Source organism: Acipenser ruthenus, chromosome 1, assembly GCF_902713425.1.
Source record: "Acipenser ruthenus chromosome 1, fAciRut3.2 maternal haplotype, whole genome shotgun sequence".
Taxonomy (NCBI): domain Eukaryota; kingdom Metazoa; phylum Chordata; class Actinopteri; order Acipenseriformes; family Acipenseridae; genus Acipenser; species Acipenser ruthenus.
The window spans coordinates 29316266-29342918 of record NC_081189.1 but is presented as its reverse complement, the minus strand read 5'-3'; the positions used below and the strand labels follow the sequence as shown (position 1 = coordinate 29342918).

The following is a 26653-nucleotide window of genomic DNA, read 5'->3' as shown; positions in this document are numbered from 1 at the left end:
AAAAACATTTATAACCTCCCTGTAAAACTACAGCACTGTAGATGTTGCATTACAGAGGGCTTGTACACATGTTCTAAAATAACTCTTTCGTCAAGCACCAGATTGCTAGCCCTAGGAAATTAAATTACAGAACAGGCAATAGGAAGGCCTTGAAATACTTAATTCCTCTATGCTCACAGTAACAGCTGCCACTTGTACAGAAACAGGAACTGTGACAAACATGGCCAGCAAACCTGCTGTCTGTAGTGATCACAAGTCTTTGCTTAAGACACACCAGATAATACACAATGCTTGCTTTTTTTTTTATCAGCATTGATACAACCAACTAGCTACAAGTTTGTCAGGGTTGGATGCCAAAACAGTCTAGAATCTAAAGTCCCACAAAGCTGCTCATGCTTTATATGCGCCTTTGTTCACTTTGGGATTGCTGACTCGCATGCATGTTGTAAGAGGAAGCAAACAAACAAACAAACAAACAAACATACAAAGATGGGCCTTTCCTGAACTGAATGTGATTTTCCCCTAAAACATCAGTTGTAGGCGGCATCCACGTTTTAGTTTACAGTAAACTATTACTACATCATGACATAGAAAGTTTAAAGAAATGTCACTTCATGTTTTTACAATTTCTTGTTCTTTGTAATCAACTGTACAAAGTGAATATACAGTATCTGAAATAATAAAAATGCAGCAATTTCAGCACACAGAAATAGTTTTATTGGATTCTTATACATCGTGTGCTTCTCCCCCCAGCCCCCCAGCCCCCCAGCCCCCCAGCCCCCACCCCCCTCTGCAGCCTGTTGCAGAAAGCCATTATCAGCACAAGCAACAGAACTGAAATATATCAAGCACTTCTCAATGAAAACCATCAATTCTTGTCAGATCCCAGTTATTAGGCTGGGACCTGCCCTGAACCTCTGAAGGGTAGAACAATGAGGAACACTGTCATTTCAATTGTTTCAGTCCCACCTCTGCCAGTTAACGAGCACTGTGGGTTAGCAAGCAAAGAGGCTCGTCATGAAAACAATACACTTGGAAATGTAATACCCTCAACATAATAAAGCTTAAAACAGCTTCAAAACTGGTTAATCAAATTAGGGACTATTAGTGTCACAAATGATAAAAGGCAGATGTCACAGTGCAAGTGGCTCATATCTTTTTTAAATTTTTTTTTATAGAAACTGCAATGTACTGCATAGAGGGCTTAAAAAAAAAAAACCCACACACAACAACTAGTGTTTATTATGTGCTTATTTTATTGATGTAACCGGATAACCAGGATGTCTCCTTTATCCAGACCAAGGGTCAGCAGGGTTCTCCCCAGGCCTTTTCAGCCTGGTGGGCTGCCCAGTGAAGTGGCTTTCACTGCCCGGCTGAAAAAACCCGATCCGCCCGTCTTGCAGATGCTACTGCGCCTTTAACAATAAGGATTGATTGCGCTTCTAGCAGACTAGATCACTTGCACGTTGCTGGGTGAAAAAAGAAAAATTGAAATCCAATGACAGCTGTGTTACGTCTTGACAAAACATTTAACTAGTCAGAGTTGAAGGGGTGGGTTTTCTGTGTTAAGCACTTCGAGAGGCTAAAACGTTAAGACTGCTAAAAAAATAATCTTATTTTCAAAGCAAAAATAGTGACAATGAATGCCGGGTTTTCAAAATAAGCCGGCGATCGGAGCAATCCACCGCCTAATACTATATTTGTGCCAGCTACTTTATGAAAAATATTAAGATTTTCAGGTATTATCATTGTCCATTTTGTCATATTATTGTACTGTAAGGTGATATATAGTACAAAATAGCTATACATATTCATCAAACAAAAAAAAAAAAAAGCGTATTCCTTTTGTTGCGATATCGTAAAAATATGTACCTAGGTGCTTGTGAGAGATATTTGGGGTTCATGTATAGAGGCTGTACGCCTTTAAGAAGAAAGGCGTGATGGGATATCAGAAGGAACACTTGTCAGCTGATATACAAATGCTTAAGTGCAGAGGTGCTGGATTATTACACTCCGGTTTCATGCAACAGTTATGATGGTGACCAAACGTGTGCGAGTACTGTTGTGTAATAAATGGTTAAAATGAACAGTTGCTTTCAGAAAATGTGGAATAGCGAAAAACTAAAATAGACATGCATTAATAAGTGAAAAGGTTACCTTTTTTTTTTTTTTTTTTTTTGTGTGAGCTCCAATAACCCTATGTTATCTTTCGCCGGTGCAGTAACAGCTTCACAAATGAACCTCAATCCTGACCACCTGCCATTGGTTAGCGTTAGAAGGAGGGGGATATTAGTGACTATTTTAAAAAAAGTTGAAAAAGACTGTACTGTTGTCATGCCTTTTTAATAAACTATGAACTGGTCTACCACCTCCGGTACATCTTGCCTCCCTGATCTCCCTGCCATTCAACGCTGCCAATTGTGATGACAATTACTGCATTTTTCTACCATAAAAAAACGTAGTAAAGACACACACACACAATGTGTGTTGGTGTTCACCACTCCTTTTAAGGATTTAAAACAATGGGGGTGGAGATTTGCTGGGCTGGTCTTTGTCCTCCAGAGGCCGGTAGCCTGTGGACATCTGCTCTCCAGTTCCTGGGTGTAAAAAATACGCTGATTGGCTCGTGGGATTGGAGGATGCCCACTGAGCCTCGGGTCCCTGAACTATGTGGAATCATTTTGACAAACTACAATTTTTTGGCTGGGGGTCTGGGGTTGTACATGCTCTCAGATGCATTCTGAGCAATTCTGAACCACTTTCAGAAACAAATTTGAACTTGACTTTGTAGAAAAATAAATAAAAATCAGAAATTACTTCACTTGCAACTTGTCATTTTACCACATAGATCAACCTGGTAAATCACACATTAGGCTAATGAAATGTTACTCAAACCTTTTACATGTATGCCCAATTCACATAATATTAATTTTATAATACCTCAGCTGCAATAATCATATACAAGCTCTGCTTAACTGATGTTGTAAATATAGGGTTCATACAGTTTTTGTGATACAAATTTCAAGGACTTTAAGGACCATTTTGATGATTTTCAAAGACCTAATTGAAGGAGTTTGACAAACTTCAATGTTGATAAATAAAAACCAACTGTAAAAATAAAGCTTTTCAATTAACAGTTTATTTAACTGTATAATAACAAAATTCTAAATGATACTCACATTGAGTATAGAAAAGTCTGGACCAGTACACTTTCTTATTCAGTAACACTGAGTCAGTGTTGGTACCTATAGGAGAGCGTTTAATTCTAAAAGCAGCACAACAATTTAGTGTTTTAATGTCAGAAGCAATAGTCCAAAATGTTGTGTCTCACTCATAGGCTTTGGTAGTTGTTAGTTTAGTTTGTTAAAGTTTAACTTTGATAAAAAGTGGGTGCAAACTGAAGGACCAACTGCCGAGTATAGAGAGGCAAATTCATGTATTTAAATGTTTTTTTGCAATTAAGAATCTCTAAGAAACCAAGCAAACCTTGCTGTTGTGAAGTTACAGTTTTAGTAATTGCAAGCCGACAAAATTTGGCAGGTGTTTCAGCATAACACTTTCAATATGTACTTACTGAGCATGCATTAATTACAAATAGGCTACATGCAAGTAGCACCAAATGGATGAAAAAGGATGAAAGCATCCTCATACACATCCAAGAAAAGGATGGTGTTGCACTTGAGCTGCTTCAAAAGATTATACAAGGTTTTTGACTAGATCTGTGAGAGAAGCTGGTGATGCTTCAGCAGAGGTGTAAGTTTTGTCTAACTGGCATAAAGATAGGTGAAAAAAAATTAATTTTTAAAATGTATCCATATTCTGACGGTGTTTACTGCATTTGTCTTTACAGTGTCCATGAAAGTCATCATGAGATATATACAATGTTCTGTGTAAACGTAATTGAAAATAAATTGCTTGTACAACAGAAAGTGTTACGCATTGTGGAGATTTTCATATAAATGGTGAAAGATAATGAAGGTGCTGATGCATCAGATTTCAGCTGAGGCTTTTTTTGTGTGTGATCAATTTATTTGGGTAGAAACAGCACAACAGCAACAAAAACAGGAGAATGCGAGCATATTTATGAATGCCAGTTTCAAGATTTAAATCAGTCTTTATAGTAATCACTATTCCATGCAATTTTCTCTTGACTTGCAGCAACTACCGCCTAAAGTATCGACTTCAACGGGATTATCCTCAGCTTACTTTCCACACACCACATTGCTGGAATGTTAGTGAGTTGGTCTTCAGCAAAACAGTGTCTAGCAGTGCTCTACTCCGCAGCAGATTCTGTACGAAATCAGAGAGGAGCACAGAAACAGAAACAACATCCAATGAGGAGGATGCTGATGTTGATACACCTGTCTTCCAGCCCAGACAGGGAGCTCCAGCATCAACAGCTCTACTCCTGATGCTGATGTAACCAGGACTCTTTTCAATGCTGCCCTAATGGTGAGAAATGCCATGGAGAATACTCCTGCCATCACTGCTCCATGGCCACCTACACCTAATGATTTTACTGTGGATTCTGCAAAGGCAGCTATTCCCATTGAACTGTACAACATTCTTGCTTGGATGGTAGGAGCAACAAATGAACCCACACCGGCAAATTATGTCGACGTACCCGATGATATGACTGTGAAGCTAGTGTCTCTCGGCCAAGATATGTGTACCTCACTTCTAAAGGTCTAAAGCAGACACCAAAGTCCCTATGTCTTGGGCTGACAATTCGTCATCTCACTGGATCCTCCCAGTTGTTATCTTTAGTCAGCAAATTAGGGCATTGTGCATTGTGTGACACGGTTGTCAGGTATGATACAAGCCTTGCTGAGTTGCAGCTTTTGGAGGGTGCAGAGAAAATCCCTCCAGGACTCAAAGAGTACTCAGACCATACTAGTTTGGGACAATATTGACTTTGATGAGGAAACTATCAGGTTGTGGCACGACGCACCACACCAATGGAATCATGCTACAAAATAACACCCAGGGGTCTGCACAGACAATGGATAGACAACCTCTGCACAAGGGAATTCGCTCCCTCAAACATCCACTTGCTGTTCCCATGGAACCATACCTTCAGCAAGACATTTGGTGGTACGTCTTGGAGAATTTCACACCTGTATGACATTCCTCAGTGTACTTGGTAAAAGATTGGGTGATGGAGGGCTTCAACATACATCGATTGAGTCTGAGGTGGTTGCTCTGGGATCAATCAATGCTGCATTGAGTGTCCATCACTATAAATCACAGCATGAGAGCACACAAACTTGTATGAAAGTTTGCAGCGTCTGCGTCTTAAGGCATTCTTTGGTTCGTTATTACCAGTGGAGGAACATGCATATATCCAGATGTTTAACAGCATGATACCATCATTTACATCTTCAGCCTTTAACAAACAATCTGCCTTAGATGAATTCACCAGTTTTGTGACAAAGTATCAGACTTTTGTGCAGAAGAAAACACTACATTTGCCTTTTGGATCTCCTATATTGATATGGTACAACTCCTCCTCATGTTCATCAGCGGCACTCATGAGTAACTGGAAGATTCACCTGGCTACTATCAGAATGATGATGTCATGATTTTTTGCTTATGATCGGACTAAATTATGCCAGGCATGTCCGAGCATATTGGCTGGAAATACTCAGCCTACCGACCACACATCCATTCTCGTCAATTGCCTGTGATCAAGCAACTGAACAAACCCTCAATCGAGATTCAAAAGACTAAGGGTGGCCTCACCGGGATGAGGCTAAACAGTGGGGCAGTTCATCAATGGATACTTTCTCAGCATGAAAGAGCTGCTACTGCAAGGCAATGCGAGATGATGGCAGGAAAGACTCCTGAACTGCGTGATCCAAAATGTCAAGATAAAACCAGATCAAGGACCGGATGAGAATGATATCATGAACATTATCTCCACCATCGAGTCGATCAATCCGTTTGATTCTGACCAGGATGCACTGGTATGCACAACGCCTGGTGTAGTCGCAAATGCAGAGGTTACGAACGATATCGTAATAGCTGAAGACAAAGGAGAACATGCCGTGATGGAATTCAACGCCTTGTTTCCTCTTTTCAGAATATATTCTCGCCTATCAAAATGCAGAACCTGAAAACATTTACAGACCAGATAAAAGGAAAGACCATCAAACAAGCTCTTTGCAAGGCTGCTTATTATTGGCCAGAAATATAGACCTGCGAGACATTCTATCGTTTTCACTGGGACCTGTGTCATTCCCACTGGCAAGTGCAGATGGTGCTCTGGCAAAGACCAATGAGGCTGCTCTCCTTGAAATCATGGAGAGTAAAGGTGGTGACTGACTGTCTCAGCAGCACAGTACCAGATGGTAATATCATCATCATTGATGGTATGGCCATCGGGTTGACATCATTACTGATCGGTATGTTGACGTTAACATCAAAGATATTGAATGGTTACCGCGAGCAATGGATGGCACAGAACTCATTCAAATTCACAAAAAAGAACATAAAACACTGCATCAATGGAAGAAGTTCTTGGCAGATGTCTGAAACAAAGAGGTTCTGGTTAAGTTTCTGTTCTCTGTTTGGACGGCCACCACCTTCCGACCATTGACACAAGACATTACTTTATATGTAACTCATGGAGAGGAGTGTCACCGGCTCTGTGTGGTGGAATCAGTGTTGACAGTCAGTGCCACTGAGGAATTGAAGTGTGACCACGAGGAAGCCAACATGCAAATTTTCCTCCATGCCAGTGCTAACTATAAGGACATTATTATTCACAGTCCAGATACTGACATTGCTGTTACTGCTGCCTCGCTCCAAACAAAAATTCATGCAAATATATATTTTGCAACTGAAGTAAAGAATCAAGCACAAATTATTGATCTTCAGAAAGTGACATCAGCCCTCGGACCCGAAATTTGCGAGTCATTGATTGGACTTCACACATTTCACAGGTTGTGATACAAGTTCTTTCTATGGGAAAGGTAAGAAGAAAGCATTTGAACTCGCAATGAAACATCCAGTATTCCTTACTGCCTTCAGGCAGCTTGGACCTGAATTCATGCTCAAAAGAGTAAAACGTTGCCTTATTAAAGAAGTTTGTCTGTCATCTCTATGGCCAGCCATCATCATCAGATGTGAACGAGGCCCGACATAAAAAGTCTTCCATCTGGTCTCCTCATCTCCTGCAGAGCAGAGCAGAGCATGCCACCGACCTCAGATGCCCTTCAACACGCCCGTACAGCTACTTACCAAGCGGCCATTCTGAGACGCTCTGAGCCAAAAAATATTGGCACCCTCACCTGTTGGGTACAGATGGAAGATGGTGGGAAATTAACTAACTATCTGTTGTGTGGATGACACAATACCCAGCTCCGGACAGTATTTTGCAGATTGTGAACTGCGGCTGGAAGTAGTCCAAGTGTGAGGGTGGCAGGTGTTCGTGTCGTACCGCAAATCTATCCTACACCGATCAGAAATTGCAACAATGTTGATAAAACGGAAGCCGAAATTGAACTTGACCAGTGTGATTCCGATGAAGGAGATCTTGATTTATAAATGTGAATCCTCAGTTGAAATATTTTTCCTTCCTTTATTTTTTATTGTATTTACCTAGACCAACATCAGTTATCTCTGTGTACCGGTATTTATGTACATTATATGATTTTATGTTCCTTTCAATCTTGTGTTTGGACCTTAGCACTAAACCTACAACCAGTATAATTGGAAATATGTACATTAACAGTAAGTAATTGGAAAAAAATGCTAGTTTTTAGGCACCTGCTGTGTAATAGCCAAATTGCCTAGATATACCTTTACAATCCACTAAAAGTAATTTTTTCTAGCTGTGAAGCCATTTTCAGTGCTCTGTGATCATCAATTGCAGAGCTATTGTGACACAAAGATGGTCTGAGATTGTTTTTATGAACATATCACGATCCATGCAGTTAGAGTAGTAATGTCTAGAACATCATGAAGTTTCAGAAGGTAGGCTTCTTTAGATTGAGAGTTAATGAGAGGCAAACATGGCTCCAGGCTCAAAAAACGCCCTTTTTGATCCTACCATGTCACAAGCGTGTGGTGACAGAAAACTGCAGGATAAAACATGGAGAACTTTTTACCCAGAGTCAGGCATAAAAAAAGTCTTTGGCATGAATAGATCACAAAACTTAGGAAATCTAAATGGTCATTGCCTACCACAGATACAGTACAATCTTTAAGATGCATTTTGCTTCTAGGAAGCCACCCGACTGCAGATTGATTGCATCTCTATTATGGATATGAATTACAGACTTAGTGAATTTAAAGTCACATTGTGAGTTTGGGTTTGAATGTACAGTATGTCAGATACAGTGGAATTGCCCTAGTACAAAAAAATGTAAAAACCTAGTGGTACTATTCCACTAAGTAAATGACATGATCATGTGTAAAATGATACTGAAATTGACTTGAGTCAAGAAATGTTGTAAGACATTTTCATCAGAAGAAGTGTTTTACTGCAGATTTGCAAAACTGACAAGGATATTCTGAAACAGTCAGAAGGAAGGACAAGAAAAACTGCTTCACAAAATCCAGAGTTGGTGACACAGTGCATTCATTACCCTACCTGTGCAAGATTCCAAGTTCCGTCACAACTGACAAGCCGTTCTCTACACACAGTATGCAAAACTCTAACATTTGTTTAAGCAGATGTTCATCATATGACAAGAGGTGTTCTACTGCAGAATTTCACTTTGGGTATTACTACTGTAAACTGCGTGGGTTTCCTTTACCTTTTGGTTCTACACTAGGTAAGAGTCAAAAATCCATCACACATGCCAACTCTTCTGAATCTCAGCACACAGCTACCAAAATAAACTGTAAATATTGTAGCAGTGTACAATAAGAGGTGGGCACAAGTGCCTTTTGAGTTTCCTTAATTAAAATAAACACAGATGCTATCAGCAGCATTACGGTTGATTCTGGGAAGAGAGGAAATCTGTGAAATTGTGTTTGTGTGTTGAGCATTTCAGGGAAATACTGTTCAGTCAATTAAATTTAAAACATCCCAAAGATAATGGAAAAATAAGGTTATACTTGTACATGTAAAAATGCAAGACAGAAAAAAGGACCAATGCCTCCTAAGTTAAATCTCTATTATAATAGCTTCTCTAGACATGTCTAAAAGACACCTGTACTTTCAGACCCCATATCCTGACACTATCATTAACTTAACAAGTTCCATCACAAGTGGAAAAGCTGCAGCTCTAAAGTGTGACATACAGCATATACAGCACTCCACTATATCCCTGTCACCAGGGTCAAGCCTTCCCAGAGGAGACAGCAACTATTGTACTTGATCCCGGGAGTAAAATGCATTTAAAATAAATACATGAATAATTTGGCATCATTTATTAACTTCCGCCAAAATTATGTTCAAATTTGTAAAGGGCATCTCACGTATTGGACTTCAAATACTGTACTATGTACGTACTGTTTACTACTTTTCAAACATTCATTCCTCCACAGGTCAGCAGTGCAGAGAGGGAGTTCAGGAAATGCTTTAACTTAACATCCTCTGTCACTGGAGTACTACAGCACATGTGATTACAGCTGGGAGAACTAGGCAGGGACTCGCAGCAAGTCCTAGTGCACTGAACTGTGCCGTTGGGTACAGAGTACCTATCCAAAAGGATCATCATCAACATCCAAGAACAGCTGCTTAAATCAGGAAAATGAAGCAGAAAGTCTCAGTGCTACTAGAATTGCTACACTACACAGTAGAACCTGCATCTCAGACCCCAATAGGGATGAGATCCCCTGCAAAGGAAATAATGTTGATTGTTGTACGGATGCAGGGTGTCTGTCTGTACATCCCTCTAGCTGTGTGTCACACTTACATTTGTGTATTTCTCTTAAACACTTATCCAGTTTTCATGAACCTTGGCATTAACATTGTTTAACTTGAGTTATTGAGACTATCAGATTCTGGTGATACAGGGGCTTGTCTGTGTGTCTGTTCATCCATTCTTCAATATGTCACACTTATGCATAGGCCCCCTATATCTGGAGAATCTCTTATCAAACTATGATTAAACATTTCATTGACAAATCTTATTATATATTCTGTACCTACCGTTTCTATATGGCATGGTTATAAATGTCATCATACTAATAAATCTAATTTTGATTACAGCTGTGGCAGGGATGTATGTTACACTACCGTCCTAGTAAGTACTGGGACAAAAATAAATGTCCAGTTAATACCTGTCGCATACTTTCCTAAACTGCATTTAAATAAAAGTAGCAAACCTTGTAATATTTCATGCACCAACTGGTGAAGGCCAATACAGTTTACAGAATACAGCACCTTTAAATAAGAAGATATTCCAAATCTGGGTGTTAAGACATTAAAATAAGATATATACTTTAACGACAACTACCAATATAAATCCCAATAAGACATAGCACACAGATGAGTCTTCAACTGCCTTAACTTGCAAATTATTTTAAAGAGCAAATCTGAAGTGGCAGGGATTCCATAGATAAGCATAGCTTGCAAGGAAACAGTCATACTGTAAGTTGCCTGTCCTCTCCTTGACTGGGTGAACCAGTTGGATACGTGGAGGTTGAACTCTCAACTCTCAGTCCAAGTTAGTTCCCTCAGACACAAAGGGTCGGATTTATCAAGGTCATTACAACAAAGTGCAAATTGCACATTCTTTGTGAAACGTGTAATGTTACAACATCAAATGGTTAATTTAGGGACCTACATGTGAACCAGTTTCACCCAAAAATGTGATGCACATTGTACAGCTATGGAATTTTGCTTCCATGTGACAAATGATTTTGACAAAACTACTGTAGAAATTATTGTGAATAGTTAACAAGCTGCATTACTGCACTTGAACCTCTAGCATACTGCCTGATCTTCTGTAAAATGGCCAAATTGTCTATTGTATATTAGCAGCTGCAGTGGAAAAGGATAAAAGTAGCATAGCTGTCTACTATAGAGTATAATAAGGCCTAAATCGAGAACTTAATTCACCTCGAAACTAAAACAGGAATCAATCTCCTGGCTCCAAAAGGGAAAGAGTTGAAAAGCGCTGTGCTGGCCTGTTGTGGGTGGGTGGAAAGAGCTTTTACTGCCACATTCTTGGATTTGATGCAAACACAAAGGAACGAGTCTCAGTCTGAAGGTCTTATTTCAAGCTCTCTCCCTCTCTCAGGGAGCTGACCAGTTACGTTTCTGGACTGTAAGCTTGCTAATATAAAAGAGTAAGAGAAGAGCATACAGTAACTGTAGCCAGAACCATTTTAATTGAATTCCAAATTTCTACCAACAGAAGAGAGATAAGTGCCATTAATAACACATTTTGGGGAGCACACCCTAACCTAACAAGCCACAGATTACAGCAATTGACAGAATATTATTGTAGGATCCGGGGCATGGATTAGCATTACTAGATCTGTGCGGGATTATATCCAACTCTCCTCAGAAACTTGTACAGTATAGAACTCACATACTGCACAGTACATTAAAACAGTGGAACAGCATAAAGATACTATATGGATATATATCAGTTAAATACATTGTATTTTACCCTTCTGCACTGTATACCGAGATCAGCCTACAGTATTATTTGCAGGGAAATCCATAAAGAGAGTAGCAAATCAGTTTCCTTTGTGGTGCATATCCTGGTGTTTCACATAAAGTGACTCCAAAAACAATGCTAAATTTCTAAGTAAAAAACTATGTACAGTAAAATGATGTAGCTTATTTTACCAAAACTGTACCACAGACTATCTCACTAAAAGGATGCGTTTGTTGGATGTGAATGCAAGGTGTTTAGTATATTGTACAGTATGCCCATTGAAAGCTTATTCAGCAATAGCAAGGAATAACAAAAAGGGTCACTGGTTATAGTGGTAATAAGCAGAGTTCCTGTGAGGCTGACAGAAGGCTCTGTATTCAAGAACCAAAGTCAAGTCTCAGACGTACGCAAGTCGCAGGAGTACGTGCTGCATATTAAAACCTGTCCATAAAACATTTTCAGTGAAAATGCTCTCATGTTATAGTAGCATACAATGTAATGTTACAAAGAGTTTGAGAAATAAAAATCTTCTTATATTCACTAAGCCATTTAAAATGTGGGCTTCATTTTAGTTTATTTGCTTGGTTTTGTGCAACACATTTGCCACTATATAAAGAATTAGACCACTTGCAAGATTTGTCAGGTATTGTACAGTAAATAAAAAAAGCAATACAGGGGCTTAAATACAAATTGATGTGCTACTCTTATCATCCTGTCAATAAAAAAATATTAATAGAAAATCTATGAATAAAAAAAAAAAAGACAGATATACATACTCTGGGATAATCCAACTCAAAGAAGGTTTCTAGGTTGCTGATGAGGTTGGGGTCCACTCCTTTCAAGGGCTTCAGCAATGAGACGCCTGCAAGCTTGCTGTAGGGCTGTTTGTCTGAGGCTTTCTTGTTGAGATGAAGACGTCTGCAAAGAGGTTGTTACACCACAGCTTTAACACACTGCACAACAGTAGATGGTCATAGGCTTGTCTGTAACACACTTCAAATTAGAAAGTGAAACTGAAGCTTGTAATAATGCCTATTTTGATGACTAACATAACCTTAATATAATGTCAAAGCTTGTTGCAAGATTATAGTATTTACCTTCAGTGTTTCTCATTTATACAATTTTCTATAGTTCACAAGTCAAGAACACTGCAGAGTTTCACTCCAACAATGGCCAATAATATTAAACACACTTCATCTAAAATAATTTTTAATTAGCTTAAGCAAACTTTCAATGAGAAATATCTTGGTTCATTTATTTTGTATAATACTTCTCATGGAAGCATGTCTAATTTTTTTATCTACAGTAAAAACAGTAATAATGGGGTTGTACAATGTTTCACACTTCTGTTCAACTATTTAATGTAGCATTAAAACAAATAGAAAAAAATGGAACTTACTAGAATACTACAAAAAAGTTTTTAAATATAACCATTATACCCATATCCTCCGCTGTATGTAGGAAATGACTGGACACCAAAAACATCTAAATAAAGTTTTCAGTTACATTTTAAAAACAATAGTTACAATGTGGTCAATTCAGAGCTGAAACACCATGAAAACAGGAAGGAACTTGCTGGTTCAGTACTAGTTTTTGAAAAAAGAGGTTTAAAAAGAGTGCAGAGCATGAGGGCTGATTCACAGAACAGCTGAAAAGTACTGCACAGTATTCAGAGCTGTGCAATTTTTTAAAGAAACTTGTTTGTCCAAGGGACAAAATGCTAGAAAAATCTACTGCCCTCTCCCCGTTGTACGAAACACACAAAGAGCCCCCAAAACACGGATTATCCAGCCCTGCTCACGGAGGTTTCGTCCTGTATGCCTGGGTGAGGCTATTCAAATTACAGCAAGATCATGTTGCTCAATGTCATAACAGTAATATTCAGCCACCCACTGACATCACCAAATAAAAATCCATTCCCGAGACCCAGTGATGTATTCATTAGGAATGTGGAACGACTGCATGCATGATGTAAAGTACACTCTGTATTATACATCGAGTGATCATTGTTATATTCTTGTAACTTCTCTGTTGCAGTGCATGTACTGTACAGGTATGTATCCTGCATTGGTTCACAAATTAACCAAAAATACATTTCACTACAAAATGACACAGTACAATTTACATTAGGTACCTTTGATTCTAAAAAGAATAGATTACAGTGTTCATCAATAAATACAAGCAACCATTAACTTTGAACACATTCAGACGCTTCTGAATAAGTAAGGCTTCTGAGTATTTGAATGGACAAACCACCACAAAAAAAAAAAAAAGGATCTTTACCATTTGTCTGGTGTTGATGCACATTTCACTGCATGCCCCACAAGATTCCCACAGCAAAGTAGTTTAACCCATTTCAGGGTTTTTAGGCTAAAAACATTATTTAAAATAAAAAAAAAATTGACTAAAGTGATTTAACATTTAGTAATGAGTAAGAGCAGTTCATTGGCAAAAGTAAAATGCTGAATCTTTAGTTCCAGGCTGTCGGTTTGAGTTGAGGTCAGCAGTACTGTAACTGAAAGTCATCCATTATTATTTGTTTATTTAGCAGACGCCTTTATCCAAGGCGACTTACAGAGACGAGGGTGTGTGAACTATGCATCAGCTGCAGAGTCACTTACAACTACGTCTCACCCGAAAGACGGAGCACAAGGAGGTTGAGTGACTTGCTCAGGGTCACACGAGTCAGTGGCTGAGGTGGGATTTGAACCGGGGACCTCCTGGTTACAGGCCCTTTTCTTGAACCACTGGACCACACAGCCTCTGATGACTGTTTGCTGGCTTTAGCTTCATATACATTCATTTTACATTCCTGAAAACCCATTTCATCCATCTCATTTATTGCCTAATAACGTTAAATACATTAGCAAACAATGAGGATTTCACAAGTTTGCTTCTGAAACTGAAGCAACAAAACAGAAGTTCCTGTCAGAAGTTGATTTGCAGACTACACAAAGAAATCAGCAATTGCTGTAAATGAACATTTTCATTGCCAGCATAAAGTAGGACTTGATTTACTGTAGTACAGTATTTAGTTATCCACTAAATTACTTTGACATAGTAATTTCAATTGTGTACATTGATTTTGTATATACAGTATCCAATTACTGTACAATGGTTTACACATCAAGACATTATAAAATGAACAGGAGTACAGTACAAAACAAATAAAAATACTGTGCCAATTAGGATTTTGTAATTCATTTAAAGCTTTACTTAAATTTGCGTTTGAAGGACCATGTGCATGTAGCCAGAATTACTATAGGCAGATTCTGACTGTTTCGGTTTAGCAGTAATGTCTCTTGTTAAACCACACTGGGGAAAATGTAGACTGCAATTCAACACATTTTAGCACTTTTGATTTTCATTTATTCATATTACTGACTGGCAGCCTATTGTAAATTGGCAATAACTTGTTTCTCTTGTAACCAAAACACACCCCTCAGCTTAAAAAGACAATGGCTATTTTTCCAGCAGACCCGACATCCGAGGCAGAAACATCCTGCTTCGTGGATTGAAAGAGCAGTACCTTCCCCCTCATCCCAGTAAGTTACTGGGAAAAGTAATATGGTACACCACACCATGCAGCCCTCAAATTACCTTAATATTCACAAAGTACAGAACCACAATACAAGCCCAGGGGACATGACATATGTCCTTCAAAGCACTCACGGTAGATAGGAGAGGCATCATGCACATGCCCTAGATTGTCTATAGAACCTGGGTTACATCACACAGGGAAGTCCTTTCAATACAACACAGGAAGTCGAAACCTAATCACGTGCGACAGTCTGTAAATCTATAAAAGCATGTTCTTCTGCTACAACAACAAAGTTATAGAAAGGCTGCCGTAGTAGCAGCTCGTCAGATTTCTATTTCCAAGGCAAATCACACAGCTACTCCCCTCCCCCCACTGTATCCTGCTTCGTACACCACTAATCAAGAACCACAACTAAAAGGAGAGCTGAATGAGTGCTGGGCTTCAACTTCGAGTCGACTTCAACAAACACTGTATATTATTTAACTGATCAGTTTTGCATATTCCAAGTTCTATGGTTATAAAAGGGGAAATTCCTACAATATTTCTCCTCACCCTTTTTGTACAACATGCCAAACAATTCTTGTGCATTGTTCAAATGCCATGGTAACAGGTGTGTCTTCAAGGTTTCTGTAATTTGGGCTACAGTGTCTGTGCTGTAGCTTGTGAGAACAAGTATGGGCTTGATCCATCATAATGCAAGCATTGCCATTCCAGAACAACCAAGAGAATGTCCCAAAGGACCCATTGATCAATCTATCATGCCTCTAAGTCTCAGAGAACCTTTCCAGTTTAAATGTAGGTCTAATGGATCGCATGACTCGTGAAAATCACATACTGTACATTTGAATGCAGTACAGTACATTGTAGAATAGGGATATTTTTCTAATTTTACTATTTAGTGTAGCTCAGACCCTTAATCCTAACAACCCAATAAACATTGAAAGGGAAATAAAAATACTGTTCAGCTTTAAGCTTGTTGAGTAGCCAATGCAATCTTAAATTGCATTTCATTATCAGTCCAGGGTAAGACAATGTATGCACATTGTGTCTCATTGGACACAGTCTGTGTAACTGAAGGGAATGCTTTGGATGTCGAGGTCCATATAATCCCATCTCATTTAAAAGGCACTTAAAAAAAGCTTTCACTCTGGTAATAATTCTGCACTACCTCCCAATAGGAGTAATAAAATTAAATGCTGAAACAAATTTAAATGAAACCCCAATTGGCTTTTAAGGCAACACAACATTTACTGGATGTTTTACAAGTCTATCAAATTATCCAAACTTAATCCTTCTATTATTGTACTCCCTTGTGATATGTGTATAATGTGAAATAATGTATAATGTGATATCTTGTAACAATTGTAAGTCGCCCTGGATAAGGGTGTCTGCTAAGAAATAAATAATAAAAAAAAGAAGTGACAACATACTGTTCTGTCACTGTTTGCATTTTAATCAAGGCAATATTCTGAAATGCAATTTATTCTCCCAGAAAACAAAGAATACAATGTCTGGACACTTTAGACATGATATGATTTTAAAAGAGGTCTTGTATAATATAATTTATTTTACAATGTCTACTCAGTGTTCGCACTACGCCGCGCCATTGCGCCAATGCCTCCCTGAAATAATAAATGTCCCGCTGAATTTTTCTTAACGCGCCTGTGTTCCTAAATCCTATGATACCCAATATCACAGTAAAATAAAAAAAATATATAGAAATATTGTGGTTTTTCAATACCGTGTTTTTTTTTAGCTTTTAAAACAAATCTCTGTAATTGTGTGTTTTAAAAACAATATGAACTAAGCTTACTCATTTCCGCTTAGCAGACGTGACCAACTACCCTGTGCGCTCTGGGAAACTTTAATTACTGCAGCTGTAATGGCAAATGCGGGAGAAAGTTTGGTGTGGAACGATTTTGGATTTCAGGCAGATAACAATGGCAATCTGGTTGAAGGCAGACAGCCAAATGTTGTAAACATGGGAGGTAACACCACCAATTTATTGAAACATCGTATAGATTGCCATCCTGATCTCTTTGCTGAAGTTTAGTTTCTTTTACTGCAGTTTCTTCAGTTCTTTTAGTTTAAGTGAATCCCAGAAAACGGCAGAGTTCTCTTTTTATATGTAAGAAATAAAGAAAAGTGTATTTTACACCAAGTATTGCTCTTTCCTACCAGTTTTATTTGAATTTTATAGGTCAATGGCAATGACCTGGGAATACACTGGAACTTGTTTTCACCAGAAAAAAACTAACATAAAATGTGTGTGTGTGTGTGTGTGTGTGTGTGTGTGTGTGTGTATATATATATATATATATATATATATATATATATAATATATATAGTAAATGAGACGCTCGTCACACAGTCTCGCTCGGGTTCTTTTCCCTTCCAAACACGACCCAACACACAAGACAAAGAAAAGCGCTGACGCGCACGTTTAATTATTACAAAATAAATAAAAAAACAAAATAAACTCCTAGCTCCTGAGCGCTAACTAAACATTTGTCAGAAACCTATTCTACTAAAATGAACCAAACAGTTAAGCTGTTTACCGGCTGAAAAACACACAGTTTTTAAAGATGAACACAAAAAGTCTTCACACAGTACCTTTTAGTACAACCGCACACACCATTATTCAGGCTCTCCACATAGCAACAGCCCTGAGAAGACTGGCTCCTTAAATACCCTGCACCTGGCTCTAACTTACAATAGCCAGGTGCAGGGGATAATTAACAATAAAATAATAATAATCAAATGCACGTGTTTTGGCAGGGAAGATTTTAACCTCATCCCTTGATGGGATTTCAGGATCACGTACTTCTTATACTAGAAAGAATGTGTGTATGTTTACGATAGTCTTGATGGTTATCGTATGGATCACATGGACTGTTGTAACACTTAGGATTCACAATCTAAAAATAGTTTGTAACAAAACTATTGCATCCTATCAACATTTTGGCAGAGGACAAGAGCAATTGAGAAACCCTGCCCAGAAGCTTCTGTACAGTATGTAATACAGCGTGGTTGGTTTCAAACCAGTTTAATGCAGGTAGTTCAGGATATGGTTGAGACAATCCCATTCCAATGAGCTAAAGGCACTCTCCTGTGGTGTCAATGGGTGTGGTTACTTCACAGTAACCAACATCCTGTTGTGCCTTAATGCTAAATACTGCAAACTGATGGTAAAATTGGCATGGTCCGACTATGATACAGAAAGTTTGAGGTGGTAGTACTGTAACAGGTGTCTGTTCAACTATAGCAAAAGGACACAACTGCCCACAATTGTTTTCTAAACCCATGTCCAAAAGCTCCTCTGAAATGAACCTACTTCAGACAAGAGCTGTGGTCCAAAGAAGCTGTTAAAAAACAAACTTGGAAACACTAGTCAAATAAATATATACTGTATTGTTAGCAAAAATAACTTTAAAAAAACTATTACATTTGATGTTACAGTTTGAGACATGTATACATTTTAGATGACACTAGGCTATTCGGTAAATTGTAACAAAAGATACACACAATATTTACCAGGGTAATTGGTCAACACTGGGAAAGGGGATGCAGCAAGTCAGAATGTTAATACTAATGTAATGAAGAGGTCTCAAATTACTCCAGTGGTGGTACATAATAGTTGAGTCAGTCTCTCCAACGTGTGTGTCATTTAAATCCAGATTGCAGAGGTTAAAAGTGAACAAGCTAATTAGGACAAACAAACATACAGTACAGTCCGAGTCCAACCCATCCCATTTTGTTAAAACAGGGTGCATACGGTATTGATCAGCAGTTCACACTGTAGGTTTACGAATAACCACAAACACCAGTATTATTTGTTTATTTAACAGACGCCTTTATCCAATGCGACTTACAGAAACTAGGGTGTGTGAACTATGCATCAGCTGCAGAGTCACTTACAGCAACATCTCACCCGAAAAGACGGAGCACAAGGAGGTTAAGTGACTTGCTCAAGGTCACACGGTGAGTGAGCCGGGATTTGAACCGGGGATCACCTGGTTAAAAGCCCTTCTCTTTAACCACCAGACCACTCAGTCTCCCACAGTGTTAGAATTATTTTATAAAAACAACATTTGTTTTTAATATTTTTCTTCTGTCTCTTGCTCTGTATGTGTACGGTTGTATTCAAAAGAATAATAAATGGCCATCATCAACATAAGTAGAAAATAAAACACATTTTCAGTATACTTAAACTTAAAAAATCCTTTAAAAAACAGTTTGCAGCCCTTCTATTTTTTGTGCTTCCCTCCCTCTAAATTACCGAAACTACTTATTTTCTGCCTACACTTACAGTACTGTACAGTATGCACTGACTCCCCATATCTTCTGAGAAATGTTCAGTTACTGTACCACAGGAGAAAGGGAATTTCTAAATGCTCTGGGAATTACATAATCAGGCCCACATACTCTCCCTCTCTCTGAAGCCTGTGTGTGACGCAAGCACACTGCAGATTCTGTCATGCAGGGCAAACAACGCTGTAGTCATCATTTCTGGACTGCCGCAGTCCCACATTCCAGTAAATTTCTCAATGGAGGAAAACACAGCAGCACTGAATTTGGAAAGGATTCAAAAAGCCAACATCACTTTACTCAGAGGTCATAAAAGAAAAATACAAACCAAGCGTTCAGTGTGCTAGGGTTTTTCACCTGTACTGCAATACAAACAATTGACATTTACAATAGGAAGCAAGCAACAGCTGCTTTAAATGCATAAGTTTATCATAATGAAGTACACAAAGATGGAGTGTTATTACAGGTTGTAGGCACTGCTCAGTCATCGACACATTCTAATGGTACTTGGATACTTTTGGGACTGGCCTATATTAGTCTTAAATGATTTATTTATTTATTTATTTATTTATTTTAATTGATTATTATTCATGTTATAACATGGAAAAACAAATCCTCTAGCCCTTAAAGTAATATCCATTTGAACTGACTGACATTCCCTGAGCAGTCAGCTATCTCTCTAAAGAAACCCACAATGTAATTAAATAAGGATTAGATATTTATTAGACAATTACTATGTTCAGTTACTTTGGGTGCAATTTAAAAATGCAGCCACCTAGCAGTTTGATCCATTCCATCCCCCATCCCCCATCCCCCCCCCCCCCCCCGTAATCTTAAACTTCAATTCAAAATATGTATTGACACATTCATTTATAACTTTTGTGATTTACTTATTTATTTATTTATTTTTAATTCTGGAATTAGTTGCACACTTTAAATAATACAATTCCCTATTGATTAGAAAAAGAATCTCAGGTTTGCCCAGTAGTCTACAGTGGGTCTACAGTAACAGTTGAGAAATAGGAACACAAGAAATTCCAGCTCAGAATCAACGGGATCATTAAGATTAAGCCACAATCTCCCTGAGCCTTAGACCCCATTCACACTTGCAATAGGCCGTCTTCTCATATGTGAACACTCCAAAAAAAAAGAATAGGCAGCCCAGGGCCAACCTAGATTTCAGTACAATCAATCAGTACTCCCATGCATGCAAAAGGTACATAGAAAGGTGAATGTTCTGCTAGCCAAGACGGCAGTGGATCAATATTGAAAGGTAATTATTCCTACATCACACAACTTTAATTACAAAAATTAAAGTTTCTTTCACATAATTTGAGCTGCAGTGCATTCATAATTAAGCTTAATTTGTCACTGACCCTTTCTTCCTGTTACTTAGTAACTAAGCGATAAATATAAAAACTGCAGGATTGATCAATAATTTGGTGACTTGGCATACTCAGCCACCATTGTTTATTTTGCATGCAATGATATACATAGCTACAGAAGTGTGTGTCTTTACATTAAAATGATGATCATTTCTTTAGCTGCTTGCTTTTACATACACATAAAATACTGTTCTCATCCACAAATATTAAGATCGTTGATGCACCATAACATTGTCAAAATAGTATATATAGTTTTTTTTTTGTTTTGTTTTGTTTTTAATATATACCATAAAATTGCTACTGTGCTGCATTGAAAAATATATGAGTAAGAAACATCTGCTACAAATCAAGGATTATTGTATATCCCGGTAGCTCTTCCATTCTGAGTGCAGGCTATCGTTCCAAATATAAAAAATAAAACAAAGAAAGCAATTCGCTACAATTTAGGCCTATTTTCAGTCAAGTATATGAATTTGCAAAGGCTCCTTAAACCACAAATGTGAACAGGGTTGCAGACTTAAATATGCGGTGGCCCTGGGCCAGCACAGTAGTTCCACCAACTTTAACAATAACATTTTTTTTTTTTTAAATTTTAAAAAAAAGTATAGGCCTATATTGTACAACATGGTAAAAACAAGGCAATATCAACCCAACAAAATGTCAGAACGGAGGTCACAAGTGGCCTTTTGACGTGAATCTTACAGGACACTTTCTGTATAGGCCTAGTTAAATAAGAAAAATTAAACCATATAGCTCATCTTAAATTCCATCTGGAAAAGTACAGAACATTTTGTAAGGCATCAACAAGTTGCATTTCCTGAATTTGTATTTATTTATTGTATTTCCCGGCACAGCTTAGATCAGGATCAAACACGGAAAAGGTGTCTCTCCCCACCCCCCCCAACAAATGCAAAACTAAAAACAAATTCTGCAGATTACTGTATGGTTTCTGGACTACTGGAGTGTTTGATTTATTTGTTTCAACCAGACTTCACCATATGTGAAAGCGTACAGACTGTTTGAGTAATATCTACATAGGTTAAAATAATGTGGTTGCTATTTAGTTTTTTTTTTTTTTTTTTAGTATTTTTTTTTTTAAATAGGCAACACAGTTAACAAAAAATCTTAGAACAGCTGTGTACCAAATGTAAAGACAATAATTCATAGTGCAGTATACAGCAGAAACCTAAAGTGGCCACATTAGACAACAATATAACAGCTTCCCTCCTGGAGAAGCTGAATGATACAGCAATACACACTTCATATGTTCACAGGCACCAAACAAGTTAAAATAAATATGCAACAGAAAGTAACCCCTTCCCTGTATGACAGCAGTGGACCACAATATTACATTCCACGTTATTGTTATTATTTAGCCTTCTGTGCAGGGCTCTACAGAAAGCAGAACAGCCTGGTTTGTTAACAATGTTGTTCTGCAAGGCTCACAGCGTAATCAAGCATGGTACCGTAATTCTAAAGGGGAATTTGAAGAAAAGCCATGAGAAAAATGCTGCATAGTGTTTAGATCAGATTAAATGCAAACAGCCTATAGTATTGTATTTTTCTCTCATCTCACAGTATTTCCCCACACTTCAGCGCCCATTATGCACCAGTCGATGCTTTATAACATAAAAGCACAAGATATATCTTGTTACATCAGAGCAGTACTCAAAGTAACATTGTACTTGGTTCTTCTTCCCTTACTAAGGTACAGCACCTAAAAAAAGAAACAGCCAGTTCATCTACTGTATTTATTTACTGCTGGCCGAAGCACTAAGTTAGAGGGCAGTCTCCAAAAGGGTTTCGTGGCTAAACTGTTGTTACAGTGGGTTTAAACTATATAAATCATGCTATTATTATTATTATTATTATTATTTATCTCTTAGCAGACACCCTTATCCAGGGAGACTTACAATTGTTACAAGATATCACATTATTTTTACATTACATGCTAAAAGAGAGTAACATGTTCCTAACTCCACCGTTTAGGATTTTAGGAGGGAAAAAAAAAAAAAAAAAAATTTCAGGTTAACCTATAACTCCTGTACTGTAAGTGACCAGTCTATCACCAGCACAAACAAAGATGGGTAATATGAGAACAGGCACTGGGACACACCCATTTATATTAAGCAACTACAATATTGAGCAGCAACAGCAAATCGGCGAATACAGAAATAAAAAAAAAATGAATCGTCTTAAAACACCCACTTGGGACAAACATTGGATTCTATCTAGTACATAAAAATTGGTGGCCCGTTATGATCATGTCGGTGGGTCCTGTGGTCCTAACTATTCATTGTTTCATTAATTAAAGCGCTGGCTTATTCAGTCACGATCTTGTCATGTGAGCTGATCCCTGATCATGTACTACATTCTCTGGACACTGCACAGAGAACCTCGAGGCGCAACGATGGTGCAGTTTCGTGAGGAGCTTTACAGCATTGAGCTCGCTAGCACTACAGTAGCACTGTATTGTCAGTCGTACTTTGCTACTATATTATGCTTGTTATCTGGAAACGACAATAATTGTCCCCACTACAAAAAATGACTAAAAACTAAATATGTTTTGAAACATATGATTCACATAAAAAAAGGTTTACAGTTGATAATTCTGCAGCTAAATACAGACTATTAACACTCATTTAAACGCCCACATTTAATTATTTAATTTAATTACGCAGCAATTGTCACGATTTATTTTCAAGCAGTGGAGTAAATACACACTCGGAATAGCTGTATTTCAATATTATTATTATTATTATTATTATTATTATTATTATTATTATTATTATTATTATTATAATAAAATAGTGAGCATTCCTCACTATTTTAGATTCTTACAGGACCGCTCAGCATTAGTACGGCAGCTACAATGAGGTTCTTATTTAAAATTACAGCAATATTTTAACAGTTCAAACATATAGGACGGTGTATTGTCCTTGTTTCCTCGATGGAAAATAGGACTACGGTGTTTACTACTAGAAAAAAAGACAACACTCAATAGAAATGATTTTTAGCCCATTGTTCAATTTGTATATGAGAAAACAAAACAAAACATACTATAAGGCTTACTGTAAACCACTTGCTGTTAATATTTAAAACATTTTAATTAAACTAACAATAAACAACAACAAAAACTACCAGCACACAGTGTACTAAGATACACATTTTATTCTGGTTACTAAGGTGGTGATATAAAGCAAATCGTACTGTTGTACACGACTGGTGACATCTAGGCCTAACGTAAACCTACTCTATTTTCACTTGTCAACGCTTTCCAATGGCAAACTCGAGTGCCCGGCTACACAACACAACACAGCAAGCAGAAAACACAGTGTTAAAGAAAGGCTCTCACTTACACATAGATGATGGACATGAAGTGCATAAACCACAGGACGAGAAAAAGGATGAATCCGAAGATGGCGAGCCCCTGTAGGGCAAGTTCTAGGAGGGCCATGTCTGTCTGGTAAGCACTACGATCAGTACTTTCTAAAGGAACGCTGTGAGGCGACTGAAAAAAAATAGACCATTCAGCAGAAACAGCGAGCAACAAAACGCAGAAAACGAGGCGGGGCCGACTTTCAATAGGGGGCGGACCAAAGCGATTACGTTCGAGTTTTTACCAATCAAGCAAGTTCAATTCAGGCCCCAGTCTTCCAGAGAGAGAAATACTGGAAGTAGTACCGCACGGCATGTCATAAATACTCTGTGTAACCGTGACTAATCTTGGGTGACAATGTGAATGGCAAATAGTAGCATTAATGAAAATGACGACACCTAATTCTTTACACCTGTCTGTGCGGCGTCACTGCGTTCTGCAAAATAACTGGAACTGCAGTCATATGTCCGCATAGAGTCTGCAGCAACAGCATATTGCAGGCACTGACTGCAGAATTACGCAAAAGAAAAAGTCAAATTATGAAACCCAGCTGAAGTTAGACACTTATTCGATATTCTGATGTGACTGAAACCTGAAGTTTATTGTTTATGTTAGCAATGGTATTAAAATGCCTTTCTTATGTGAACGAGCTGCCGTGTCACTTATTTTCAAAAACGTTGGGTAAATGAAACGCATGAAACTTTGTGCAAATTATAGAATTCTGTTTGTTTTCTAAGCAATACAGGGACTATTTTTCGATCGTATATATTAATGTTTGAGGTTATGCCTTCACTGTTTAGTTGCAGAATATCCTAAAGTATGACTCATGACTGCTGTCCTCGTCTTCTTTTACTGCTTCACATCCCATGTTATCAGCATTCCAAAAAGGGTTTTATTATTACAGTAGATATCTAATTATTGTACAAAATGGATATACATTTTAATTTGGAACAACATCTGAAACTCAGAGCACAATATATGTGGTAATTAATATGTATTTTGACAATAGAAAAGCATTGAGACAATACCAATACAGTATATTTCCAGTCTAGAAGGACATGCGCATTTTCAACAGGCTTTGTAATATAAAGCAGTACATGGGGAAACAATGTTAGGTTTTCAAACAGACAACTTTGCAACTGACGTTTAAGTGCATGGTTTTTATTCAGAAACCATAATAATTTAATTCACAACTTCAATCATTCACACAATCTATGAAAAAATAAAACAAACTAGTAATTAGTTTGTTTTATTTTTTAATTAATAACTTGCGTGTTTGTGACTGGTGAATAAGCAACTGGATTCTTGTTCTTTATATTGGTGCCGTCTTTGTCCCCCTCAACCTAAACTATCTTACAACTACATCTTTGGAAGTTAAATCTATACATATATTCTGTGTTTGGAGATAGGGATGTTTTATATAGCTACAGCAAGGCGACCAATAAGGAAAACAATATAATTGTTTCTCTATTTGTGCAGTATCGGTAGGCCTACCATTTTTGGAGTGTGTCTGTCTTAGAAAGGGAGAGCACAATAGACTGAGAAAGGAAAACAACTATAAAAACAGCTAGTAGTCTTATACTAGTGGGGCTTCGTGAATGCAGCAGCTAACTACATCGAGAGTAGTAACTTCCTGGACTATAATATTATTAATATTATTAGGCTGCAAAAAAAGATATTGTTGGATTTTTTTTCATATGGAAAATAAGGAAAGCTATATGTACAGCTGTGGTCAAAAGTTTTGCATCAGAATTTTAGGATTGAGACACAATAAAAAATAAAACTAAAGCAACATAATTGATACATTTCATTTGACAAAATGATATTGCAAAAGTCTACTGGAAGCCATAGTACTGTTAGATTCCGGCATGTGGCATTTTTTAATTGTTGTCAGTTTTTCTGTAAGTATTTGAAAAACTACAATATATATTGATCAGTTAGTTGCAGTCGACTTTATGAAGCAACATTTGTTAATTCTTTTGGGTGAAACAAAACGTTTTGTCATAGCCTCTTCCGGGGGCAAGGGCAATAAATGTGGTGTCAATATTTTGTGCGGAGTGTGTACTTTCACGTGGCAGCAGTGGTTAAGTGACACAGCAGCTCGTTTGCCTAAGGAAGGAATTTGAATATCATTATGTTATCAAAAAAATGCCTTTTTAGTGAAGGGAACAACAGCAATAAACGTCGGGGGGACAGCGATTGTTAACATAAACAATAAACACTAAACTTCAGGTTTCAGTCTCATCCAAATATCGAATAAGTGTCTGACTTCAGCTAGGTAATTAACCAATATCTTGTACATCATTTGTGTGACAAAAAGGACACATTATGCAACATATTTGTCATACAGAACCCAAATGCAATACACTGTACCACTAACTGGTTTCCTCAACACCTTATTGGCGGACTAGAGGAAATGTATTACTAACAGCATTCTACAAGTTATTGAAATGTGTGTTGAAATTGAACTTTGGTA

General features: G+C 37.7%; 1 protein-coding gene across 1 annotated transcript in view; it reads right to left on the bottom strand.

The window, feature by feature from the left end:
• The window catches only part of LOC131736972 (ceramide glucosyltransferase), a 38863-nt gene extending 14352 nt beyond the window's left edge, over positions 1-24511 (bottom strand). The window contains exons 1-2 of the mRNA XM_059023118.1: positions 24158-24511; positions 12341-12482 (exon numbers count right to left, since the gene is read on the bottom strand). Of these exons, the coding sequence (XP_058879101.1) occupies positions 12341-12482; positions 24158-24255 (240 nt within the window). The 5' untranslated portion in view covers positions 24256-24511. The remainder of the gene's footprint in view (positions 1-12340; positions 12483-24157) is intronic.
• Between the last annotated feature and the right edge of the window lie 2142 nt (positions 24512-26653).